We start from the raw sequence: 22,105 nt of genomic DNA on the forward strand, positions 1-22,105 counted from the left end.
TGAGTTAAAATTCAGCTTCTTGATTTGTGGTTTATTTAAAGAATTCTTAAGACATCAAGAGGGTATTTAAGAAACATCAACCAAAGAAAAAAGAAATAACCTTGGCATCCAAAGTACTCTTTATCACTCCATTGGAATCGTCCTGTGCAATCTTGAGGTACACGTGGTCTCTAAGGAGGAAAACAATAACAATAGCTACATACTCCTATGCAGCATTTTTTTGATGGCAGATCTTTCTTACACATCCACCTATTTGTTCTTGACAGTGAACCCACTGAGGTGAGTACTGCAGGTTGTGGATCCTAGATCTCCTTTCACAGAGGAGAAGCATAGTGATGACTCCAGAACATACAGCCTCAAGAGGTCTGCAGAGAAGTAATTTGCCTCTGGCTCATGGATAATTTTTTTTTTTTTAATATTTCCAGATGCTTTTTTTTTTAAAAAAAAATCTTTATTGGGGTATAATTCCTTTACTGGCTCATAGATTTTTGACGTGCAGATTTTTGCGTTGCATTGCCTCAGTTTTGTTTTCTTTGATTTGGGCTCTTGTTCTTTTTTATTTTTGCGGTACGCGGGCCTCTCACTGTTGTAGTCTCTCCCGTTGCGGAGCACAGGCTCCGAATGCGCAGGCTCAGCGGCCATGGCTCACGGGCCTAGCTGCTCCGCGGCATGTGGGATCTTCCCGGACCGGGGCACGAACCCGTGTCCCCTGCATCGGCAGGCGGACTCTCAACCACTGCGCCACCAGGGAAGCCGTCTTGTTCATTTTTGATTGTTCATTCAGTACTCTTACTTTGGGGATTGACAAAAGCCAACAAAACAACCTTTTCCAATGATTAATAAAAATAATATGCTCATTGTAGAAAACATGAATAATTCAGAGAAGTATAAAAATTAAATTTATCACCTATAATTCCATAGCCCAGAGATAAGCAATGTTAACATTTTGATGCATTTTATTCCTGGTCTTTTCTGTGCATATACTTTCTAAGAAATATAGAGATCATAAAAAATATATAATTTTGGTTCAATTTTCACTTTATTGAGGTCATTTTCTAGTGTTATTAAATAGCCTTCAAGATGTGATTTTCGTTAAGCAGTATAGCATTCTATCTGGTGGCTGAAACATAATATATCTCATCATTTGCAATTTCTAGATGTTTATATTGTTTGTAGTTTTTAACCAAAGTAAATAATACCATTATAAACTGTTTTAGATCACCTTTGTTTGATTCAATGATTATTTTCTTATGGTCAGAAATTATGAATCATTTTCAGGCTCATGGTGTGTATGTTGCCAGATTGTTTTCCAGAAGGTGGTACAACATACACCCCCACCTGCCGTATTAGAGAGCTGGTCTCACTACACCTTAGTTAGCACCAAAGAGGATGCATCTTTAAATCTTTACTGATTTAGTGGGTGGAGAATGGTATCTTGTTTCCTTCATGTTTTTTTTTTTTTTTTTTTGCGGTACGCGGGCCTCTCACTGTTGTGGCCTCTCCCGTTGCGGAGCACAGGCTCCGGACGTGCAGGCTCAGCGGCCATGGCTCACGGGCCTAGCCGCTCCGCGGCATGTGGGATCTTCCCGGCCCAGGGCACCAACCCGTGTCCCCTGCATCGGCAGGCGGACTCTCAACCACTGCGCCACCAGGGAAGCCCTCCTTCACGTTTGAACTGTTACTTCTTGTAATCTTATGTTATCTCCTGCATCCTCAGTGATAGCGTGATATATTTTCCTTTCCTTTGTGCGAGACTAGTGTTTGAAAATATGCCTCAGTGATATCTTTTTTGGTGTTAACAATAGGGACTTTCCGATGAGCTGTATGAGTTACGAGTCTGTATTTATCAATGTTAGGAACAATTATCTTTCAGAATAACTATTGGACATATCTAGGGAGATGGGATGGGTATTAGACCACTCACCTCTACCCAAAGGGAAGAAACATCTCTCGGAAATGGGGAAACTTCAGCTCTTCCAGCACAGCCTTGTTTTTAGTCTAGAGTTGCCCTGCCTTGCTGAGGAAAACAGGCATTTTAATGATGTTTTTACACCTCGCATTCCAGTCCTCAGGGATGCTAATTAAGACTGAATTAGAAATGTCCCAACTACCTAGTGCCCTGGAACCAGAATAAGGGCCCCCAGACCTTAAGGAGTTCACAGAGAGCAAAAGTTCAGGGGGATTTCCCTGGCGGTACAGTGGTTAAGACTCCACACTTCCACTGCAGGGGGCACGGGCTCGATCCCTGGTCAGGGAACTAAGATCCCGCAATCCACATGGTGCAGCCAAAAAAAAAAAAAAAGAGGAAAAGTGCAGGAAAGTAGGAAAGGTCTACATCAGTGGTCCCCAGCCTTTTTGGCACCAGGGACTGGTTTCATGGAAGACAGTTTTTCCATGGACTGGGGGGCGGCGTGGGGAGATGGTTTCGGGATGATTAAAGCGCATTACATTTATTGTGCAGTTTATTTCTATTATTCAGTCATGTACTGTCTCCACGATTTTTTTTGCTGTATTCTACGCTATTATTTATTAAATACATTTGAAAAAATAAACTTGTATGTACTCAGTTAATTTATTTTTAAGATAAACCTTATTAGTTCCCTAAGTGGAAAACCAGTATCATTTGCCAAAAATAGAAAGTAACCTTAGAAATAAATACAGTGAAACACAAAACAATCTTATTAATTAAATTCTAAGCCAGATTCTGTTCTTATAAAATGTTGATCCTGAGACTGCCCTCACTTTGTTAAAAAATAGTTGTAAAGACAGAGTGGCAGCGAACTCAGATCTCTCCTCAAGGGCAGCAGGACTTCAACAGAATAAAAAGGGAACAACTTGTTCATTTTGGAACTCAGTGTTTCGTAATACATGTGGGCTACCTAAAATTGTCTCTTGTTCTACCAGTAGTTGATGTCCTGCTTTAAAAAATAGTTTAGGTTATGTTGTCATAACAGATTAACTCTGAAATCTCAGTGGATTGACACAACAAAGGCTTATTTCTCACTCACACCACCTGTCCAGAGTAGAGTCAGGTGCATGTGGTGGGCAGGCTCTGCTCCACGTGGTCACTCTGTTATCCAGGCTGAGGGAGGCACCACCATCTGGAGTTGTCATGATAGAAGAAAGCTTACAGAGAACTCACACCTGTTCTTTTATACTTTGGCTCCGAAGGGACTGCCTCACTTCTCTCCTTAGCCCATTGGCCAGAACTAGTCATATAGCGTCACCTAAGTGCAGGGGCCTGGAAAGTATAGAGGAGCACATGGAATATTTGGAGAGCGTTGCTGTCCTTGTTTTGTCTGGCTCTGCAGCATAGAGGTGGTCTGGATGCATCAGATGAGGAATGGAAATGGATAGTTTTTGTTCGAAGAAGGTAATGATTGTGCATGAGATAGTTTATAATACTATTAATATTATATTAAGCAAGTGAGATGGTCAGATGTGTCAGACCATTCCTTCGTAACGGTGTCTCCTTTCTTAAAGCTTCATTAAAGAGCGGTCAAAAGTCAGCACGGTTCCTCTGAAGAATAAGAAGGCCTCCAGTTTTCATGAGTTTGCCCGGAACACCAGTGATGCTTGGGACATTGGCGACGACGAGGAAGAGGACTTTTCCTCCCCTTCTTTCCAAACTCTGAACTCAAAAGTTGCTTTGGCAACTGCTGCCCAAGTGCTGGAAAACCATAGCAAGCTGAGAGTGAAACCAGAACGATCCCAGTCAACGACATCCGAAGTTCCTGCCAGCTACAAGGTTATAAAGTCCAGCAGTGACGCCCAGCTGTCCAGAAATTCCAGTAAGTCTGTCCAGCTCCCCTCCTTAGGCTCAGCCTCTTCAACAGAGTGCATTTTAAATAAAAACAGGTTTTTTTAGGGCCTCCCTCACATCTTCTACTGGGTGATAAATAGGCGAGATCAAGCCTGAGGGACATCAGTGAGCCTAACTGGTCCTGAGCTGTACTTACTCCTCCCACCTGGATGGCTGCCTGGCCCTGGGACCCGGGGTTTCACTTCCTGACACCTGAGTGTTGCCTGCCATTCTCTTCTTCCTTTACCTGTGGTGAGGTCCAAAACTTCTGTGGTTTGGTTGCTTCACATTGCTTTAGGCCTGGTCAGGTTGAAGACTATTGACCATATGTAGTTACAGTTGTTAGTGGCCGAATTTCACAAATGTTTGGCACTGTTGGTTGACCTCCTCAGCTGTGGGCAACAGCCACTAGCATAGGTTGTCTTTTTTGCTGTTCCTGAGGGACGGAGTCCCTGTGTCACGGCTCCCTGCCCACCAGGTTGGTTGGGGCGGGAGGAGATACCCTTTCTTTTCAGGAAACTGGCAGCAGTAACTGGTTGAGATGATGGTGGTTTTATCAGATGTTTGGGGATGCTTGGTGTACTCTTTTAAATATCCATTGCTGTATTTAATGTTGCCCTGAAGGGTTTTATGGAAGCAAGTTATTCTGAGCCGGAGGGGGAAGTGCCCTCAAGCTAGTGAAAGTTAAAACAGCTGACTGGTAAAGGATGAAAAGAAAGTAGAATGTCAGAGCGCTGACGTGTGTCCTGGCTCATGTTCTAAGAGAACTTCTTTTACAGTTTCAGACTACGGTTGTGGTCAGGAAATTAGGCTGAAAGGCCTTTAAAATCATTCCATAGTCACTTTCCGTGGCTGATTTGGGCCCTAGCTTGAACCTTCAATGACGTGCTCAGGACAGGCATTCAGTGTCCATTGACCGGGTGGCCACAGCTACAGGCTGTGGAAAGTGTCTTCACATGTGATTGAGGGTCTCCACAGGGTCCCAGTGTGAGGGAAGGCCCCACCACAATCCCTAATGAGCTGCCCTTGTGCAGCCAGGACTGCCCAGAGCATTCCTGTTACGAGGTTCCCTCCTGGGAGCATCTGTCTGTCAGTCACTGATTCCGAAAGTGCACACTGGTCTGAGCTCTGCAGCGTGTGGTCTGCGTTTCCTAGGCCCCGTGTTACACTAGGCATCCAAGCCAAGTACTCCGTGGCACTTGTTTCTGTAAACCTTCTTGTCATGCTGGTTGATGAGTATTCACTGTTTTATTCTTGTTGTGACTACTACTTTTTAAGGCCCTAATATGTAAAGAATATGAAGCAGTCATGAAAGGACAGTCAGAATTTAAAACTGAGTTTCATTTGGGGTAGTAAAATAAATAAGGGTTTTGGAGTCAGGCAGACCTAAGGTGGTATCTCGGCTCTCTCCTGCAAATTACTTAACCTCTCTGAGCTACAGTTTCCTAATCTCTAAAATAGTGATAAATTCCTACCGTACATTGTAAGCATCAAATGAGAGGTCATATGTAACTGTGACGAGCATAATGCCTTAATAAGCATTCAATAAATGTTAGTCCTATACTGCTCATTTCTCCTACCTACCATCTAGTTTAGAAGTGTCTAGAACTGGACACAGAGTTCAGCTTGAGTCTGTGTTCCTGTTATTTCAATTAGAGAAATGTGATTGGCTGGTGAGAAATATGCGAGCACAGAGGAGCCTGCCTTAGGCCAGAGCCTCTCACCTGTGTGCAGAGCACAACTAGTGGGCCAAGAACAGGTGAGAGTTGTGCCACAGGTATTGACCCTCTTAGCCCTTGGGGCAGCTGGCTAGGGCTGGGGCTTCGGGAGAGCAGCCACCTCCTTTCATTGTGGTGTGCTTTACAGTGTCATTTTCTCTGTGCTCTGTGATGTGGAAAAGGAAGGCAAGCACTGCCTTTGACTGCATTGCCCCAAAACTTGCTGTTAGGCACCAAGAAAAGTTCCGGGTTGGGGTAGAAAGAAAACAATTGATTTTCCTCTGAAGTCACAAAAAAAGTTGTCAAATTTGCTACCGCAGCTGGAGTCTCTGTTTGCACATAAGGTGCCTTGGTATGTATGATAAAAACGCAGCCCTCCCCCTGGGCAGATGAATGGAGCACAGCTGGGTTTCCATCCCCTGGCCGCTCTACACCGAGCACCTTCAGGCAGTGCACAAACCATGAAGCCACAGCTCTGGTGGAGGAGACCAGTGCTCAACAGTCGGGTTTAGGGTTTCTCAGAATCTGTGCTCTTCACACAGCTTGTTCTCTTTCACTTTCAAATTATCTCAGGTGATACATGCCTGAGGAACCCACTCCACAAACAGCAGTCACTCCCTCTCCGACCCATCATCCCCCTTGTTGCCCGGATCTCGGACCAGAACGCTTCTGGGGCACCCCCGATGACTGTCCGGGAGAAAACCCGCCTAGAAAAATTCCGTCAGCTTCTCTCCAGCCACAACACCGACTTAGGTGAGTCCCCGTGAGCCCTGGGCAAAAGCTAGGACCTCTTGGTGACTGGAATTCTCAGAGACCTGGAAGCTATTGCTCTTTATTCTTCCTTCTTTTACTTTTCCAGCATCTCCTGATCTGGTGCCCATTGAAGTGACATGCAGGTATTAAGTCAGAAATATGTTACTAGCAATTAGGGACCAAATTAGGTGGGACTGGATTCTGTGGCCTGTAGCTATTCTGGCTTTGGTCTCCCCTACCTCCAGGTGATTCTTACTGAAATCCACACCTACTGGCCTTTCTCTTCCCCTCTAACTCTAATCTCTGAGCTGACTGGATCACTGCTGCAGAGCACTTTGCTGCTCAGGGCTGTGTTTGGGCTTTTTCCCTGTGCTTGTCGGTAGCTGGTGGCGGTGGTGGCAGCGGCAGTGGTGGCGGTGGCGATGGCAATCGTCCTACTGGAACGGTGGGAGGCACCAGGCAGCGCTGGCTGAGGCTTGTCTTAGGGCATCTGTGGGAAGGGCTAAATCCAACAAAGCCTTTATCTATTTGCAGATGAACTGAGGAAGTGTAGCTGGCCAGGGGTTCCCAGGGAGGTTCGGCCTGTAACCTGGAGACTCCTGTCGGTGAGTTCTACCCACTGTGTAGAGAAGCGTGAGCCTCACACAGCCCTTCTTACCTGCTGAGGTTAGTCTGGTCACATAAGTCTTGCACCGTAGACTTCTCTAGTCCTACCGGATGTGGCAGACCTGTGGGACCGTAGTCCTATTGCTTTGCATAAAGAAACACATTCTTGAGAGTTTATTCCCACACATGTAGAAGAGCACACGTTTGTGCCTATAGTCCTGATCTCGCCTTCTCAGCCCCGAGGAGGAAGAATACAGTGAGGCGGGGTGAGCCAGCACTTGTTTGAACAGGCTCCCACATTCCCTGGGCTTCCCTCCGTTTTCAGTAGGAATAACCAAGGTGGTTGAAACCCACTTTGCAACTGTGAAGAGTTGATAAACGGGCCTCCCTCAGAAGCCTGCACTAGTCCCACTTTCACTAAGTAACGGAGCACTGTGCCTGTCACTGTGATACGAACACTTTGATTTCCTGAGCCTGTAAAATTCATTCATTCGTTCAATAAATCCTACAAGGATTTATTGAGGGCCTGCTGTTCGCCAGGCATGGTGCCAGGTGCTGTGAGGATATAGGGAAGTGAAGACGGCACAGCCCCTGCTCTCCAGGCGCTAGCTCGCTTGCTCGCTATGGAATGTATCCCTTAGCTGCCTGCAAGAGGACGGCTCTCTCCTGACTGCCCCCACCCCCGGTCTTGTAGCCGTGTAATCATTGCCCCTGCTTCTTCTAAGTTTGAATGCTATTAGAAGTAGATGTGGTGAGAATGGAAGGGGAACAGGAGATGTAAGAATTGAGAGTGGGATCTAGACCAGGGATAAGAATGTAAGTTGGCCTGGAGCTGGGGCCAGGAGGGGGGCTGCTGCCAGCAGTTCTGTGTCTGGACGTTGCAGCTGCTGTGTCGCAGATTCCATTCAGGTTCCTAAGCTGGTAATTCTGAATGTTACCGTAGAAAAGAATGTGTAACCGGCACCGACTCACGTGGCACACCACTGAGATATGCCACAGAGGTGGCCACCTCCCCGTGACCCTGGGAAGGTTTGCCTCGTGCACACGCAGCCCCAGGAGGTCCTGACTCGGGTCCAGTTCCCTCCTACTGACCTACATTCGCTTCTCTACTGTTGCCAGCTCCGGAGCTCCGCAGTGCTCCAGTAGTACCCGCTCCTAGTGCAGTGCAGGGGTAAATAACCCTGGTTGGCCGTGCTTCATCTGCCCACATGTGCATCTCATTGAATGAGGAGAGGGCAAACACTGGGTGGCCAGAACCAAGATGGGATTTACGCTTGTGTCTTGGCAGCTTTCTTTTGGTTCCTTTGATAGTTTCCAAGCCACTGCTCAGGCTAAAATAAAAATTAAGGATTCATCCAACCGGTGCCTGTCCCCATCTGACTAGCAGTCCTGTCTACAGGGCTATCTCCCAGCAAACACCGAGAGGAGGAAGTTGACCTTGCAGCGGAAGCGGGAGGAGTATTTTGGCTTCATTGAACAGTATTATGACTCTCGAAATGAGGAACATCACCAGGATACCTACAGACAGGTACAGTCATCGCCTGCTGCCCTTTTGCTCACTAGTCATAATCTTAAGGTGTGGCTCCTGGAAGTGCTCTTGGGGTGCGAGTTTTCCAAGTCTTCAGGCTACAGTGTGCTGGTTAGGAATTAAATTTATTCCCAGAACTACTTCCCCTCTTTCTAATTCAGTGGCTCTTATCTTAGCCATTTTAAATAGATTCTGGGGGGTCCTGGTCAGTGGCAGTGCTTCTCTGACTTTAATGTGCGTACACATCATCTAGGATTATGATAAAATCCCGACTAGGGATTATGGTAAGAGGCCTGGGGTGAGACCTTCACTTCTAATGAGCTCCCAGGTGATGCCACCTGCTGCTGGTCCACAGACCACACAGAGAGTGGTAAGGGTTATGGGACACAAGCTGAAAGATGAGTTCACTCTGTGGTCCGTCCCTCTGGACTGTGACATCAGTGTGTCCTTCTGGCAGCTGCAGTGCCTCTTTAGCAACCATGTTTGTCTGTCTGCAGGAGCCGTAGCTGTCAGCGGCCTTAGCAGGGAGTGTTCTATCATTGCGCATAGTGGTCCCCACAGCCTGCGGAAAGGTGGAGGGTGTGAAGGGGAGTCTCGTGGTTGCAGAGGGGAAAATACTGGGGGAGGCAACTGTCTACAACAAGCTCCAAGAATTGAAGTAGCCTCTGTGGCTATTGACACAGTCCTTAGGATTGTTAGACATCTGGGAAGTCCCGAAGCCAAAACCAATCATCATGACTTCTTTGGTAACAGAAGTCAGAACTTTCAGTGCCAGCTGTTAAAGGCCAGCTCCCTCTAGTTCTCTATCCTGGCATGTTTTTGCAGCTTTCAGAGCTCTTTTACTTCTTGGGAACTGTTGAGTAAGAATCTGAAAGAGACATACACATTTTGATCATACCTGTTAAATAAGTAGCAGCCCAGAGTAAAACAGATTCCAGACAACAGGAAAAAAGCGGGTGATTCTCTTAAGTTGTGAAGCCTATTGCTGTTTGGTGTAAGTGGTTTATTTGGGAAGGTTTCCTCACTGTTCAAAAAGCTATTGCTGTCATGGGAACGTATTCCAGATGCACAGGTAGGTAGGTTTAACTAGACTATTTTTGTATGTCAGTCAATTCTTCCTAAAGGTAAATTGTGCTCTCGCTCTTACTCCCTTGATTTCCGGTTCCTAAGAAAATGACTTCTCAAAAGAACAACTGGCATTTGTGTTTTTGGATACGGCTTCTCTTTTTCAGATTCACATCGACATTCCAAGGACGAATCCTCTCATTCCATTGTTCCAGCAACCACTTGTACAGGAGGTGAGGGAAGTGCTCAACATTCTCAGTCCTCCTCCCCCCATCCTTCTGTGGCACCATCTGTGTGGATGTGTGCTTAGCCCTCCCTCCAGGCATGGGCAGGTTTAAGGCTAATCGTGATAGTACCTTGTGTTCCCATATGGAGCTTTGGTCCTTTCAGAGCACTTTCTTATGCATTCTCATTCAATCCTCATAACAAACCTGTGGGCTGAGTAGCACTTTGAGAGGCTAAGGGACTTGCCTAGCATCTTGAGTCTACCTGGTGACAGAATGAAGACAGAAACTACACCCTAGAATTCCTAGTCCTGTGTTTGCTCTGCTTTATCTAGCTGGTAGTGGTGTGTGTGTGTGTGTGTGTGTGTGTGTGTGTGTGTGTGTGTGTAGAAAACATACGTAACAAAATTTACCATTTTAACCATTTTTAAGCGAACAGTTCAGTGACATTAAGTACACTCATATTGTTGTTCAACCATCACCACAATCCATCTCTACAACTTTTTTTCATCTTCCCAAACTGAAGCTCTGTACACGTGAAGCGATAACTTTCCATCCCCCAGCAACGGCCATTCTACTTTCTGTGTCTATGAATTTGACTATTCCAGGTACCTCAAATAAGTGGGATCATACAGTATTTGTCCTTTTGTGACTGGCTTGTTTCACTTAGCATAATATCTTCAAGGTTCATCCATGTTGTAGCATGTGTCAGAATTTCCTTCCTTTTTATTTTTATTTATTTATTTTCTTGGCCGCACCACGCGGCATGTGGGATCCTAGTTCCCCAACCAAGGATCGAACCCGTGCCCTCTGCATAGGAAGCACAGAGTCTTAACCACTGGACCACCAGGGAAGTCCCCTTCCTTCCCTTTTTTTTTTTTTTTTTTTTTTTTTTTGTGGTATGCGGGCCTCTCACTGTTGCGGCCTCTCCCGTTGCGGAGCACAGGCTCCGGATGCGCAGGCTCAGCGGCTGTGGCTCACTGGCCCAGCCGCTCTGTGGCATGTGGGATCTTCCCGGACCGTGGCACGAACCCGTGTCCCCTGCATCGGCAGGCGGACTCTCAACCACTGCGCCACCAGGGAAGCCCCCCTTCCTTCCTTTTTAAGACTGAATGATATTCCATTATATTTGTATAAGACATATTGTTGATCTGCCATCTGTCAGTGGACACTTGAGTTGCTTCCACCTTTGGGGTATTGTGAGTAATGCTGCCGTGAACGTGGGTGTGCAAATATCTGAGTCCCTGTTTTAAATTCTTTCGGATACCTACCCAGAAGTCAATTAGTAGTGATATGTTGAGACCTAACAAGTTGGCAAAGCACATGAAAGGTTTCAGTGGGACTGTTAATCTTTTGACCAAGCAGTAAGTATTGATATAAACTCCTCAAGATTAGGGATTTCCTTTGCAGCTTCATAGTAGCTAGGATACTGGATGTAAGTGCTCTTTGAATTATATTTTCACTCATCCTCATAATAGAGAAAACGTGATAAAAAATGCTCAGAATAATTTCTGTTTGACTTTAGATTATACTCATAATTCCGTTTAAATATAGACATGTCTACTGATGAGATCCCTCATAACTTACCACTAGCATAAAGAAGATTTTGAGGGTGACACCATTATTTTACCTGTAAGAGTCAGCTCAAAGGAAGCTGAAAGCAGCCCGGGATCCCTTTGTGTCTCCCGTTCAGTTTCCCATGGCTCAGCCCTGCTTATTCCTCATTTTAACTTGAAGATGTTCCGATTCTTCTCTCTTACCTGTGCATGGTTACTTTAAATTTGGAGACAGGGAAAGTAGTTTATTTAAAAGGCTGCTCCTAGTAGTGGAACCTGCCTACAGAGAAAGAAATTCAAACTGTAGTCTTCCCAATTTTTCTTGAATCACCTTTCCATCTAGCAGACTGTAGTTATCATAAACAGAATAAATTAAGTAACATTGAATATTGAAAAACTCGTTTTATAAACCTAAAGATACTTGAGAATTGACTACAGTGAGTGAGAATTACCCACACTAGTAGAAGAGGTGTCTCAGAGGTAGACAAGATTGTCCCAGGCTTTTTCTGTAGGGGAGATTCCATGGTCTCCCCTGGTAACCAGGCTTGGTGCTCATCTATTTCCATCTCTTTGGCATTTTCACTTGTACAGTGTGAGTGCAGTGTCTGCAGTGTCCCGTCCTTACTAGAGAGGGATTATTGCAAGTCTCCTGATTCTGAATGGTTAGCTTCCCTGCGCTTGGCCATTGTTTAAGCCAGTCACCAGGGATTTGTGTATTCACAAGGAGCTGATAGTGTGAAGTAGAAGCCCTGATAAGTCCTTCAGAAGGATTGATCTGGAAGAGCTTTTAACAGAGACATCCAGACAGACACAGGCCACAGGAGTTGTGAGGAGACAGAGTGGAGCAGGGAACTCTTGAGATCTTCCTGGTGGGTCTAGCTTGAGCCACAGTTTCAAGGGAGGGAGGAGGGTATTTAGCAGCAGAGAATGTAAGAGGGGTCCCATTGGAGTGTTGGGCCTAACACCAATGAGAACGCCACACCCTTCCCTCAGCCCCGGGGAGCAAGTGGGCCCATCTAGTGGAGGCAGAGGCCAGCTCCTTCCAGGCTGGGCTTTGCTCTCACTGCCTGCGAGGGCAGGGGTGTTGACAGTGGGAGTATTTCTTGGCTGTCTCTGCCAGCTGGAAGGCAGACTCAACACAAGGGCTGGGAAACATCCTTTATTGTGTCTAGATTCTCCACGTCTCTCCTACACTGGCTAACCAACTCCAAAACCATACGACCACTTCCTTTTTACTTTTCCCCATGGGAGGTTTTTTCTCCCTTGCACCTGACCTCCGAGAGGGCCTCTTCAATTTGCCCGCAGAGCTGACTGACTCTGGGCTCTGCAGAGCCAGGTGCTGTGGAGGCCCCAAATCTCCTGTCCCTCCGCATGTAGTCATTACCACCTCTGTCATCCCTCTGGTGTGGTTCAGAGACCTGAGGCAGCCCAGTCAAAGCCTGTCTAAGGAATGTATTGGGCCCAGGAGTTGTGGTCAGCAGAATGAAGCCAGGGGATGAGTGTCAGCAAGATGAGAGAAGACAGGGGAAAAGCTCCAAGGGCATAGTGAAAACAGAGAGGAGCGTAACAGAGTGCGACAGGGCCGGACTCTGTAAAAGGACCATAAAGATCTTTTCAGGGACATCCCTGGTCGTCCAGTGGTTAGGACTCCGTGCTTCCACTTCAAGGGGCACAGATTCGATCCCTGGTTGGGGAATTAAGATCCTGCGTGCTGTGCAGTGCGGCCAAAAAAAGATTTTTTCTTTCTCCCCAGTCTAGTCCTCTGGCCTCTTGTGGCTAATGTACTTAACCCCAGAGGCTTTCCCCATGGAGGCCCTGGCTGACTTCTCTGTTCTCAAGTTCCTGGCTGGAGGAGTCCATAGGATTTGATTTATTTGACTTCCTGTCCCCAGTAAACGTCTGGGTTGCATCCTGATATGTGAAATGACTTCCTGCATTTAGAGTCTGTCACTGGTTCCTAGTCAAGCTGGGTTAGAACTAAATCCAGATCTAGATCTCCTTCCGTCTCAGCAGGGAGAAAGGGGAGTGTGGTAAAGAAGGCATTTCCTCTTTAAATCCTGTAATGACCGAAAGAGATTTAGAAAATGTATCAGAACTTAGATATTCTGATATCTTGCTCCTGGAAATAGAGAAACAGCATCTACAAATGAGCATGGTGGCCTGAATTAATGACATCCACAGCAAACCTTTTTCTAAGCCATTTGTGTCACTCTCCTTTGCGTTTCCCAATTTTATATCACGTTGGCTGAATACTGAAAAGAGAAAGGGCAAGAAGCACCTACCCCTGTTTAAAAACAGTTAGTGTCTTAGAAACTTTTTATATTTGTAGACTGCCTTTGTCCACAGTATTTTAAAATTTTTTCTACAAATTCTGTAGCAACGCTGAGTTAAATTGTGAGGTAGGTAAATGGAGGGAGGGAGAACATCCCCGTGATTTAACATCATGTCGTCTTTTTTTCTCATTTTCCTAGATCTTCGAAAGAATTCTATTTATTTGGGCCATCCGACACCCTGCCAGTGGGTATGTCCAAGGAATTAATGACCTGGTCACTCCGTTCTTTGTCGTCTTCCTCTCAGAATATGTCGGTAAGAAGCATGAGTACCAAGTTGAACAAGCTATTGCTCTTTCTTATCTGTGGTCTGTTTGTTTTTCCCAAGAGTGCAGCCAGTGGGCACGTCTTGCTGAAAAAAAGATGGTGGCTTTAGAATACACAGCTAAACCTCTTCTAACAGCAGCTGCAGCAGCAGCCAGGAATTTCTCTCTCGAGATGGTCACAGATCTCACCTAAGAAGACCTTTGCCAAAGAATGACCAAATTGATATATTTATGTTCTGCCATAAACAGATGGTTTGATGGTTTGACTGAGGTTCCTTTTGGATTATTTTGAACTCGTCTCAAATGCAGGCCCTCATCTGTGAAAGCTGGAATTTTAGATTATACATTAGACCTTCACACTTCAGTTCACATGCTGTATCTTAGGAGCAGGATGTGGACGTATAGAGCGGGAAAGGTGCCAGAATCCAGCTCACACTGGAGGTAATGGGATGGGCCAAGGAGAGCTCTGGGACCTTGGTTTCTCCTCCTCTTTCTTCACCTCTTACCCCACTGGGTTCTTGTCACTTTGAACAGAGTGATTCGCTGTCACGGCAGCAGTTAGGTTTTCTTACAGCTGCAGCCACCTGCTCCAGCCAGGCCTAAATCAGGCAGAGTCTTAAAAGGCATCGAGCATCCTCCACTTTTTTGGTTTCCTCAGTCACTTGTGCTTCAAGACTCATAGGAAAACCTATCTGTCATGGCCTGATGCTTTGTTCTCTTAGTCAAAGAGAAGTTCATGTGGGAACAAGAATATTGAAAAGGATTTTAGAAAACTATCCGTCTACTCCCCTCATTTCACAGATGGATTGTGAGATTCCCTGCCTCCTTATTAGTGGCAGGGCTAGGACCAGAACCCTCTTCTTCAGACTCTGAGGGTGGTAGGTTATTCTTTTCATAGAAAGCCATTGCAGGGGGTAGGGTGGTAATGAGAAGGGGACTGGAGTGGAGCCGCTTGGAGGTGGAGGACATAAGAAATGTCTCACTTGATCCTTCCCATTCAGGTTTTCTGGTGGGACTCAAAGGCGTGGTGTTTTGGTCTTTCATGAGGCAGCCTTTTTTATTTTTCATTACTCAAAACGTAAGGCAACCTAATGATGCCATTCCTTGTTCCCCTTAAGTGACAGCAGCCAGGGCAGAACTGGGAGTAAGGGTGGAAGGTCACACTCTTGTCCACTCTGTCCAGTGACCCTAAGCAAAAGCATATAAATAAAGCTTTTGTTGGAGAACTTTCATTTTCCCCTCACATTAATAGGTCAGTTTTCAGAGGCACCTTAATTCTGTGTGGTTTAACTTTATTAAAGAGCGATGCAGCTGGTCTGTTGGGATTTGGGGGTTGATTCTTGCAGTAGTACTTCTCTGAAATGGTATTCAAGGATGAGCCTAGGAAGGTATTAATCCATTCATTAATCTACATGTGAGGTCTGAACGCTGGCATTGCCAGTTTTATGCCAATTAAGGGAAATCCTCAGCAGCTGCAGTTCTAATTGGATATTAACTATCTTGTTAGCTGTCATTTATATTTTGTACCAAATTTTCCTTTACCTTCTATAGGCGCCCGTCCCATTGCTACCAGTAGCCCCACCAAGCACTGTGCCTTTCTCTTTTGTTTTTTAATATATTTATTTATTTATTTATTTTTGGCTGCATTGGGTCTTTGTTGCTGTGCACGGGCTTTTTCTAGCTGCAATGAGCAGGGGCTACTTTTCGTTGTGGTGCGCGGGCTTCTCATTGCGGTGGCTTCTCTTGTTGCGGAGCACGGGCTCTAGGCATGTGGGCTTCAGTAGTTGTGGCTCATGGGCTCAGTAGTCGTCACTCGAGGGCTCTAGAGCACAGGCTCAGTAGTTGTGGCACACGGGCTTAGTTGCTCTGCGACATGTGAGATCTTCCCAGACCAGGGCTCAAACCTGTGTCCCCTGCATTGGCAGGCAGATTCTTAACCACTGCACCACCAAGGAAGTCCACTCTGCCTTTCTTTGATAGATATGACTGCATTCTGATCTGGGTGTTTGGTTTGTCAGTCTCACCTGCTGACCAGTGAAACCATTGCTGACCCACAGCGTTTACACAGTGAAACGTGGGCTTCTCTGCCCCTCCTCAGCAAGGAAGCCTTTCTTGGCAAGGCTGTTCTCAGTTTCACCTCTGCAGCAGACTTCAGATGGGTGTTTGGTACCTCCTCCTAGAACTAGGAAGGCGGGACCCATTCTTTTTTTACAGAAACTTTTCAGTTTCAAGCATATGTACAAGTAGAAAAAATAGTACCATAGATCCTTATATACCTGTCATGCAACTTCATAACTCTGTCCATTCTTCACCCACTCATCTTTGTGAGTAAGCAAATCTCAATGTCAAGTACCATATAATTTCATCCATAAATATTTCCATATGTACCTTTTGAAGATAAAGATTAAAGAAACTCACAGCTGTAATGCAATTATTACATCTAAAAAGTTTTAATAGGTCCTTAATATAATCTAATATATAACACTATTCAAATTTTCTTGATTCCCATAAATATATTTAATAGTTTGTTTGAATCAGGGTTCAAATCAGGTCCACACATTCTACTAATTGGTTGATATGTCTCTTAAGTCTCTCTTAATCTATCAGTTCCTACCCATGTCTCTTTTCCTTAGGAGTTTGTACCTTTAACCCTTATTTTTCCAGTTTTCAAACTAGGACTTGCCAGGCCAACCAGTAATATAACCCTGATTTTTTAAAGCACTTTACCGTTTGCAAAGTACTTTGACTTACCTGATTTCATTTAGTAGCCCCCAATATCTCTTTAAGGTAGATGTATCAACCTATTTTAAATGAGCTTCCCAAACTCAAACCTAGGTCTTTTGACCTAAATACCTGTGCTCTTTATAAGAATTGGTGGTATCTCAACTTAGAGATAGCACCAACTTAGAGATTGGTGGTATCTCAACTTAGTGGCTCCCTCTTCTACATTCCCTGCTCCAAAGCAGGCAGCACATTTCTTATTGCTCCTTTTCTTAAAAAAAAACAAAACAGTAGAGGTACATACTCATTTTAAAAAATCAAGGACTTCCCCGGTGGCACAGTGGTTAAGAATCCACCCGCCAATGCAGGGGACACGGGTTCGAGCCCTGGTCTGGGAAGCTCCCACATGCTGCGGAGCAGCTAAGCCTGTGTGCCACAACTACTGAGCCTGCGCCCTAGAGCCCGTGAGCCACAACTACTGAGCCCGCATGCCACAATTACTGAAGCCCGCGTGCCTAGAGCCTGTGCTCCGCAACGAAGAGAAGCCACTGCACTGAGAAGCCCGCACACCACAACAAAGAGCAGCCCTCGCTCACCGCAACTAGAGAAAGCCCGCGCACAGCAACGAAGACCCAACGTGGCCAAAAACAAACAAATAATTAAATAAATTTATTTAAAAAAATAAAAACAATATAGAATTTTTATTACCTCACTGCTTACCCCCCCACCGTCACCAGAGATAACTACTATTGACCTCTTGGTGTGTATTTTTCCTGTGTGTGGATAGAGCTGCATATATTATTTTTCTTTGTTGTATCCAGAAAACTGGGATCAAACTTATTCATACTTTTCTCTATCTTGCTTGTTTTCATTCACAAATATCTGGCCAGCTTTCCAAGTTTGGACATATGGATCTACCGCATCACTTTCAGCAATTACTTTCATCAAATTTTACTATAGTAAACAATTCTTTTATAATAGGACATTTAAATAATCTACAATTTTTGGCTATTATAAAGAACATTTCAATGAATATCCTTGTACATATTTTCTTATGCATTCGTGTTAAAATACATGTTTCCCTGAAAGAGAGCCCATAGAACGGAAATTACTAGTCCTAAAAGCATGCCAAATAGGTACCACTCCAAAATTACACTGCAAAAAGGTTTACAGCAGTTTATACTCCAACCACTAATGTTTGGGTGCACTCTTCACATCCTTAGCAAAACTGGGTATTTTAGTCCTTGTTTTACCAATTTGGCAAATAAACCATGGTTTGTGTTTCAATTTTTATTTCCACTTGCTCATCAGTGAGGTGGTTTTTCTTTTGTGTATTAGCATTTGTTTCTTTTGTCATCTGCTTGTTCAGATCTTTTATCCAGTCTATGGCCATACCACCCTGAATGTGTCCGATGTCATCTGATCTCGGAAGCTAAGCAGGGTTGGGCCTGGTTAGTACCTGGATGGGAGACCGCCTGGGAATACCAGGTGCTGTAGGCTTAAAAGAAAAAAAATTCTTTTATCCAGTTTTATCGTTTTTTTAAAAATAACTTTATTTATTTATTTTTTGCTTCGTTGGGTCTTTGTTGCTGCACGCGGGCTTTCTCTAGTTGCGGCGAGCGGGGGCTACTCTTCGTTGCGGTGTGTGGGCTTCTCACTGCGGTGGCTTCTCTTGTTGAGGAGCACGGGTTCTAGGTGCACAGGCTTCAGTAGTTAAAGCACAGGGCTCAGCAGTTGCCACGCCCGGACTCTAGGGTGTGTGGGCTTCGGTAGTTGTGGCACGTGGGCTCAGTGATTGTAGCTCGTGGGCTCTAGAGTGCAGGCTCAGTAGTTGTGGTGCACGGGCTTAGTCGCTCTGTGGCATGTGGGGTCTTCCCAGACCAGGGATCAAACCCATGTCCCCTGCATTGGCAGGCGGAGTTTTAACCATTGTGCCACCAGGGAAGTCCTATCCAGTTTTTTCTATTGGACTGTTGGTCTTGTTTTGTAAGAGCTTTATGTGGATTAGATATATTCATTTTTCATCTGCTATGTGTTAAAAATATTAGGTCAAACCACATGAAATTGCTAATATTCAACGATTTTTGACACATCCCTCCATGGGAATTTTATATAGTTCAAGCTAATTCTTTTTTTTCCTCCCAGACCATCATTTGTCTTCTCAAATTTGTTTATTGTGTCTCCTAATGTAGCACTTCCTAATTTTTATGTGGTCAAATCTGTCCATTCGACAGGTATTTATTGAGCTCCTCCTATGTGCCAGAGGATAGAGTGACTAAGATAACAGATGTGGGCCCTGCCCTTACGGAGCCTCCCATCTAGTGCAGGGGTTAAGGGGCTCACAAAAAATTAAACAAGTCATTGCAAAGTGTGAGAAGGACATGAAGGAAATACCTCCTCCTTTATGGTTTTTAGATTCGGTATATTGCTTAGGAAGTCTTTCCCCACCCCAATATTATAAGAATATTCTTCCATGTTTTCTTCTAATATGCTTGTGGTTTTGATTTTACACTTAGCTTTTTAAATTCCATTAGTAATTTATTTTCCTGTACAGTGGGGGCTGAGATTTAAAGTTACTGTTCCAACTGGATAGTTCATTTTTTCAACACTATTTATAAATAGTACATCCTTTCTTCACTCATGTGAAATCCCTTTTCATAATATAATATAAATTTCTTTATTTATATGGTTTACTTATTTCTGTTCCTTTTATCTCCATTTCTATGCATGTACCAACCAACAGCTTGGATTTTTGACCTTTGTAGTGTGTTTTATTATTATTTCAGGGCCAGTCTCTTTCATCATCCTTTTGTAAAAATTGTCTTGGCTCTTCTTCCAGCTGAACTTTAGAATCAACTTGCCAAATTCAGGATGTAGGGAACCCTTCTGAATTTTTTTTTTTTTTTACCCTTCTGAATTTTTATCGGAGGTGCAGTAAATTTACAAATTAGTTTGGTGGGGTAATTTTTTCTTTTTTTGATAGCAGCTTTGTTGAGATGGCATTCATATACCATACAATTCACCCATTTAAAGTGTACAATTCAATGGTTTTTAGTATATTTATAGAGTTGTGTAACCATCAGCACAGTCAATTTTAGAATATTTTCATCAGCCCAAAAAGGAACCCTGTACCCCTTAGCCATCACTCCCAAGCCCTCGCACCCCCCCTATTCCTAGGCAACCATTAATCTACTCTCTGTCTCTATGGATTTGCCCTTTCTGGACATTTCATAAAAATGGTCATTCCTTTTCATGGTCAAGTAAGTATTCCATTGTATGAATATACCACATTTTATTTGTCTGTTCATCGGTTGCTGTGTATAAATTAAGCTTCAAAGAAACAAGGCATACAGACTTCCCTCCAGCCTCAAGGCCTTTCCTGAACATAGATTCAACATTGTTTGTGGCCTTCAAGAATAGTTCTCTTGTCTGAGTAATAATGCTGCTTTTCTTCCCTTCTCTAATAGTGCCATATCCTAGTAAGGCAGCTACTGTGAGAGGTGTGTTGTTATGACCTCTCTGATATGACTCTCCCTACCACAGGAGGCCTCAGGTATCCTTCACCCATGGAACAGGCCAGGCAGTTGCCCTCATCATCCCAGGCAGGTATCATCAGGCAGCCTTAGCCCACCGCCCCATCTTACTGAGCTGTAGCGTGGAGGACGTGTCCTAGTAGAGCTGTGGGATCCACATGCCACCAGAACACTGTTTGGCCTCTCTCCTATCTCCTCCCCTATCTCTTCTTTATTACTTTTATAAATTGGTACCTGAGCTGGCTTCATGCTTTGTGTCATGTTTGTTGTAAAATAGTTGAAAACGGGGAGAACCAGTGACTCTCCTCTGAGTTACTAGAGGATTTTTCTGTAGCTGGCTTAGCCCCCCAGTAGTCTCTTTATCCGCTGAAACCAGCTGCTCACACAGAAGTGGGTCCTCTGTGGATAAGCCAGCTATGTCTGTGTCCAGAGGTGACAATGCCGGAGGGTCACCCCTGGGGAGATACAGTCTCTGGACTGTGACCCCTGAGATGGTGGAATGCCTTTAGACTCTCATCTCCAAAACCTTTTGGACTTAGATGACATTATTGATCTAGCTTGGAACATATTAAGGTCAAATGTAATCGATGATGTGGCCGTCGCCAAATTAAGCTGCGTAACAGCAACTGTTTAAGGATGCAGATGAGGAAATTGTATAGAAAAGTGGGACTCACGACATGTCCTGTTTTCAGAAGAAGAGTGGTGCCTGGTGATTTCTTTCTTTACAAAATGAAACACTGTCAAATAACTCTCCCCCTTCTCCTCTGCATGAAGTAGTACAGCAGGATTTTCATTTCAGGTTTTACTTAGAAGCATGACAGCAGTAGAACTCCCAGAAGGGAAGTCTTTCCCATACCTCTTACTCGTATTCCCTGCATGACATTTACACTTAGATATGTCATAAGTGACCAGTTAGGATTAGCTTGTCTGCACTGACAGGGAACCAATACCTTAAGCAAGAGAGAAAAGCTTACTTCTCTCACATGAAAAGTCAGGAGGTAGGTAGTCTGGGGCTCCATGGTATCAGGGATCCAGCCTCCTCTCTCTGTTGTCCTGCCATTCTCAGCATGTGTTTTTGTACTCATGATCCAAGATAGCTGCTTGTGCTCTAGCCATCACGTCTATATTCCAGCCAGTATGGAGGGGGAAAGGAAGAAAGGCATACTCCTTCTGTTGAAGGACACTTCCCAAGTACATGACACTTGGTTTTGAATCTCTCTTGTCTGAACTTAGTCTTATGGCCATTCCCATCTGCAAGTGAGCCTGGAAAACACAGTCTGTATCCCAGGTGGCCAGTACCCTTATGGGTCCTTTCACCACGGAGGAGTGGGTTATAGTTATTTATGTATAGTGACAATCTTTGCTATCCCTAAGCTCCTCAGACTCAGTGTTTGACTAACTCCTCTCCATACCCAGCCACCCTTTTCTCTCAGTTGCCAGCATTTCCGGTCACTTAAGTCAGAAATGCTAAGACTTGTTCGTAATTCTTTTTTCTCATTCTTTTTTTTTTTTAAAGGAGATGTTGGGGGTAGGAGTTTATTAATTAATTTATTTATTTTTGCTGTGTTGGGTCTTCGTTCCTGTGCGAGGGCTTTCTCTAGTTGTGGCAAGCGGGAGCCACTCCTCATTGCAGTGCACGGGCCTCTCACTATCTCGGCCTCTCCTGTTGCGGAGCACAGGCTCCAGATGCGCAGGCTTGGTAGTTGTGGCTCACGGGCCCAGTTGCTCCGCGGCATGTGGGATCCTCCCAGACCAGGGCTCAAACCCGTGTCCCCCACATTAGCAGGCAGACTCTCAACCACTGCGCCACCAGGGAAGCCCTTTTTTCTCATTCTTGCATATCCAGTCAGTTACAGAGCTCTGATGATTTCATGTCCTAAATATTTCTTGAATCTGCTTCCCCCTCTATTCCTCCTGTGACTACCCTAGCTTAGCCCTGGATTGCTGAAATGGCCAAGTGTGTTTTCCCATCTCTGGTTTTTGTCCCCTTCTTCCCATCTTTC

The 22,105-nt window shown here is 44.8% G+C and overlaps 1 protein-coding gene and 1 non-coding gene across 2 annotated transcripts in view; both read left to right on the top strand.

Moving 5' to 3' along the window:
- TBC1D22B (TBC1 domain family member 22B) overlaps positions 1 to 22,105 on the top strand; it is a 126,000-nt gene that overhangs the window by 78,023 nt on the left and 25,872 nt on the right. The window contains exons 5-10 of the mRNA XM_032649527.1: positions 3,484 to 3,791; positions 6,094 to 6,273; positions 6,808 to 6,878; positions 8,279 to 8,407; positions 9,640 to 9,705; positions 13,724 to 13,838. Of these exons, the coding sequence (XP_032505418.1) occupies positions 3,484 to 3,791; positions 6,094 to 6,273; positions 6,808 to 6,878; positions 8,279 to 8,407; positions 9,640 to 9,705; positions 13,724 to 13,838 (869 nt within the window). The remainder of the gene's footprint in view (positions 1 to 3,483; positions 3,792 to 6,093; positions 6,274 to 6,807; positions 6,879 to 8,278; positions 8,408 to 9,639; positions 9,706 to 13,723; positions 13,839 to 22,105) is intronic.
- On the top strand, positions 17,951 to 18,069 carry LOC116762942. Its single transcript, XR_004352370.1, has one exon. It is a non-coding gene; the product is annotated as a 5S ribosomal RNA (ribosomal RNA).

Source organism: Phocoena sinus, chromosome 11 (assembly GCF_008692025.1).
Source record: "Phocoena sinus isolate mPhoSin1 chromosome 11, mPhoSin1.pri, whole genome shotgun sequence".
Taxonomy (NCBI): domain Eukaryota; kingdom Metazoa; phylum Chordata; class Mammalia; order Artiodactyla; family Phocoenidae; genus Phocoena; species Phocoena sinus.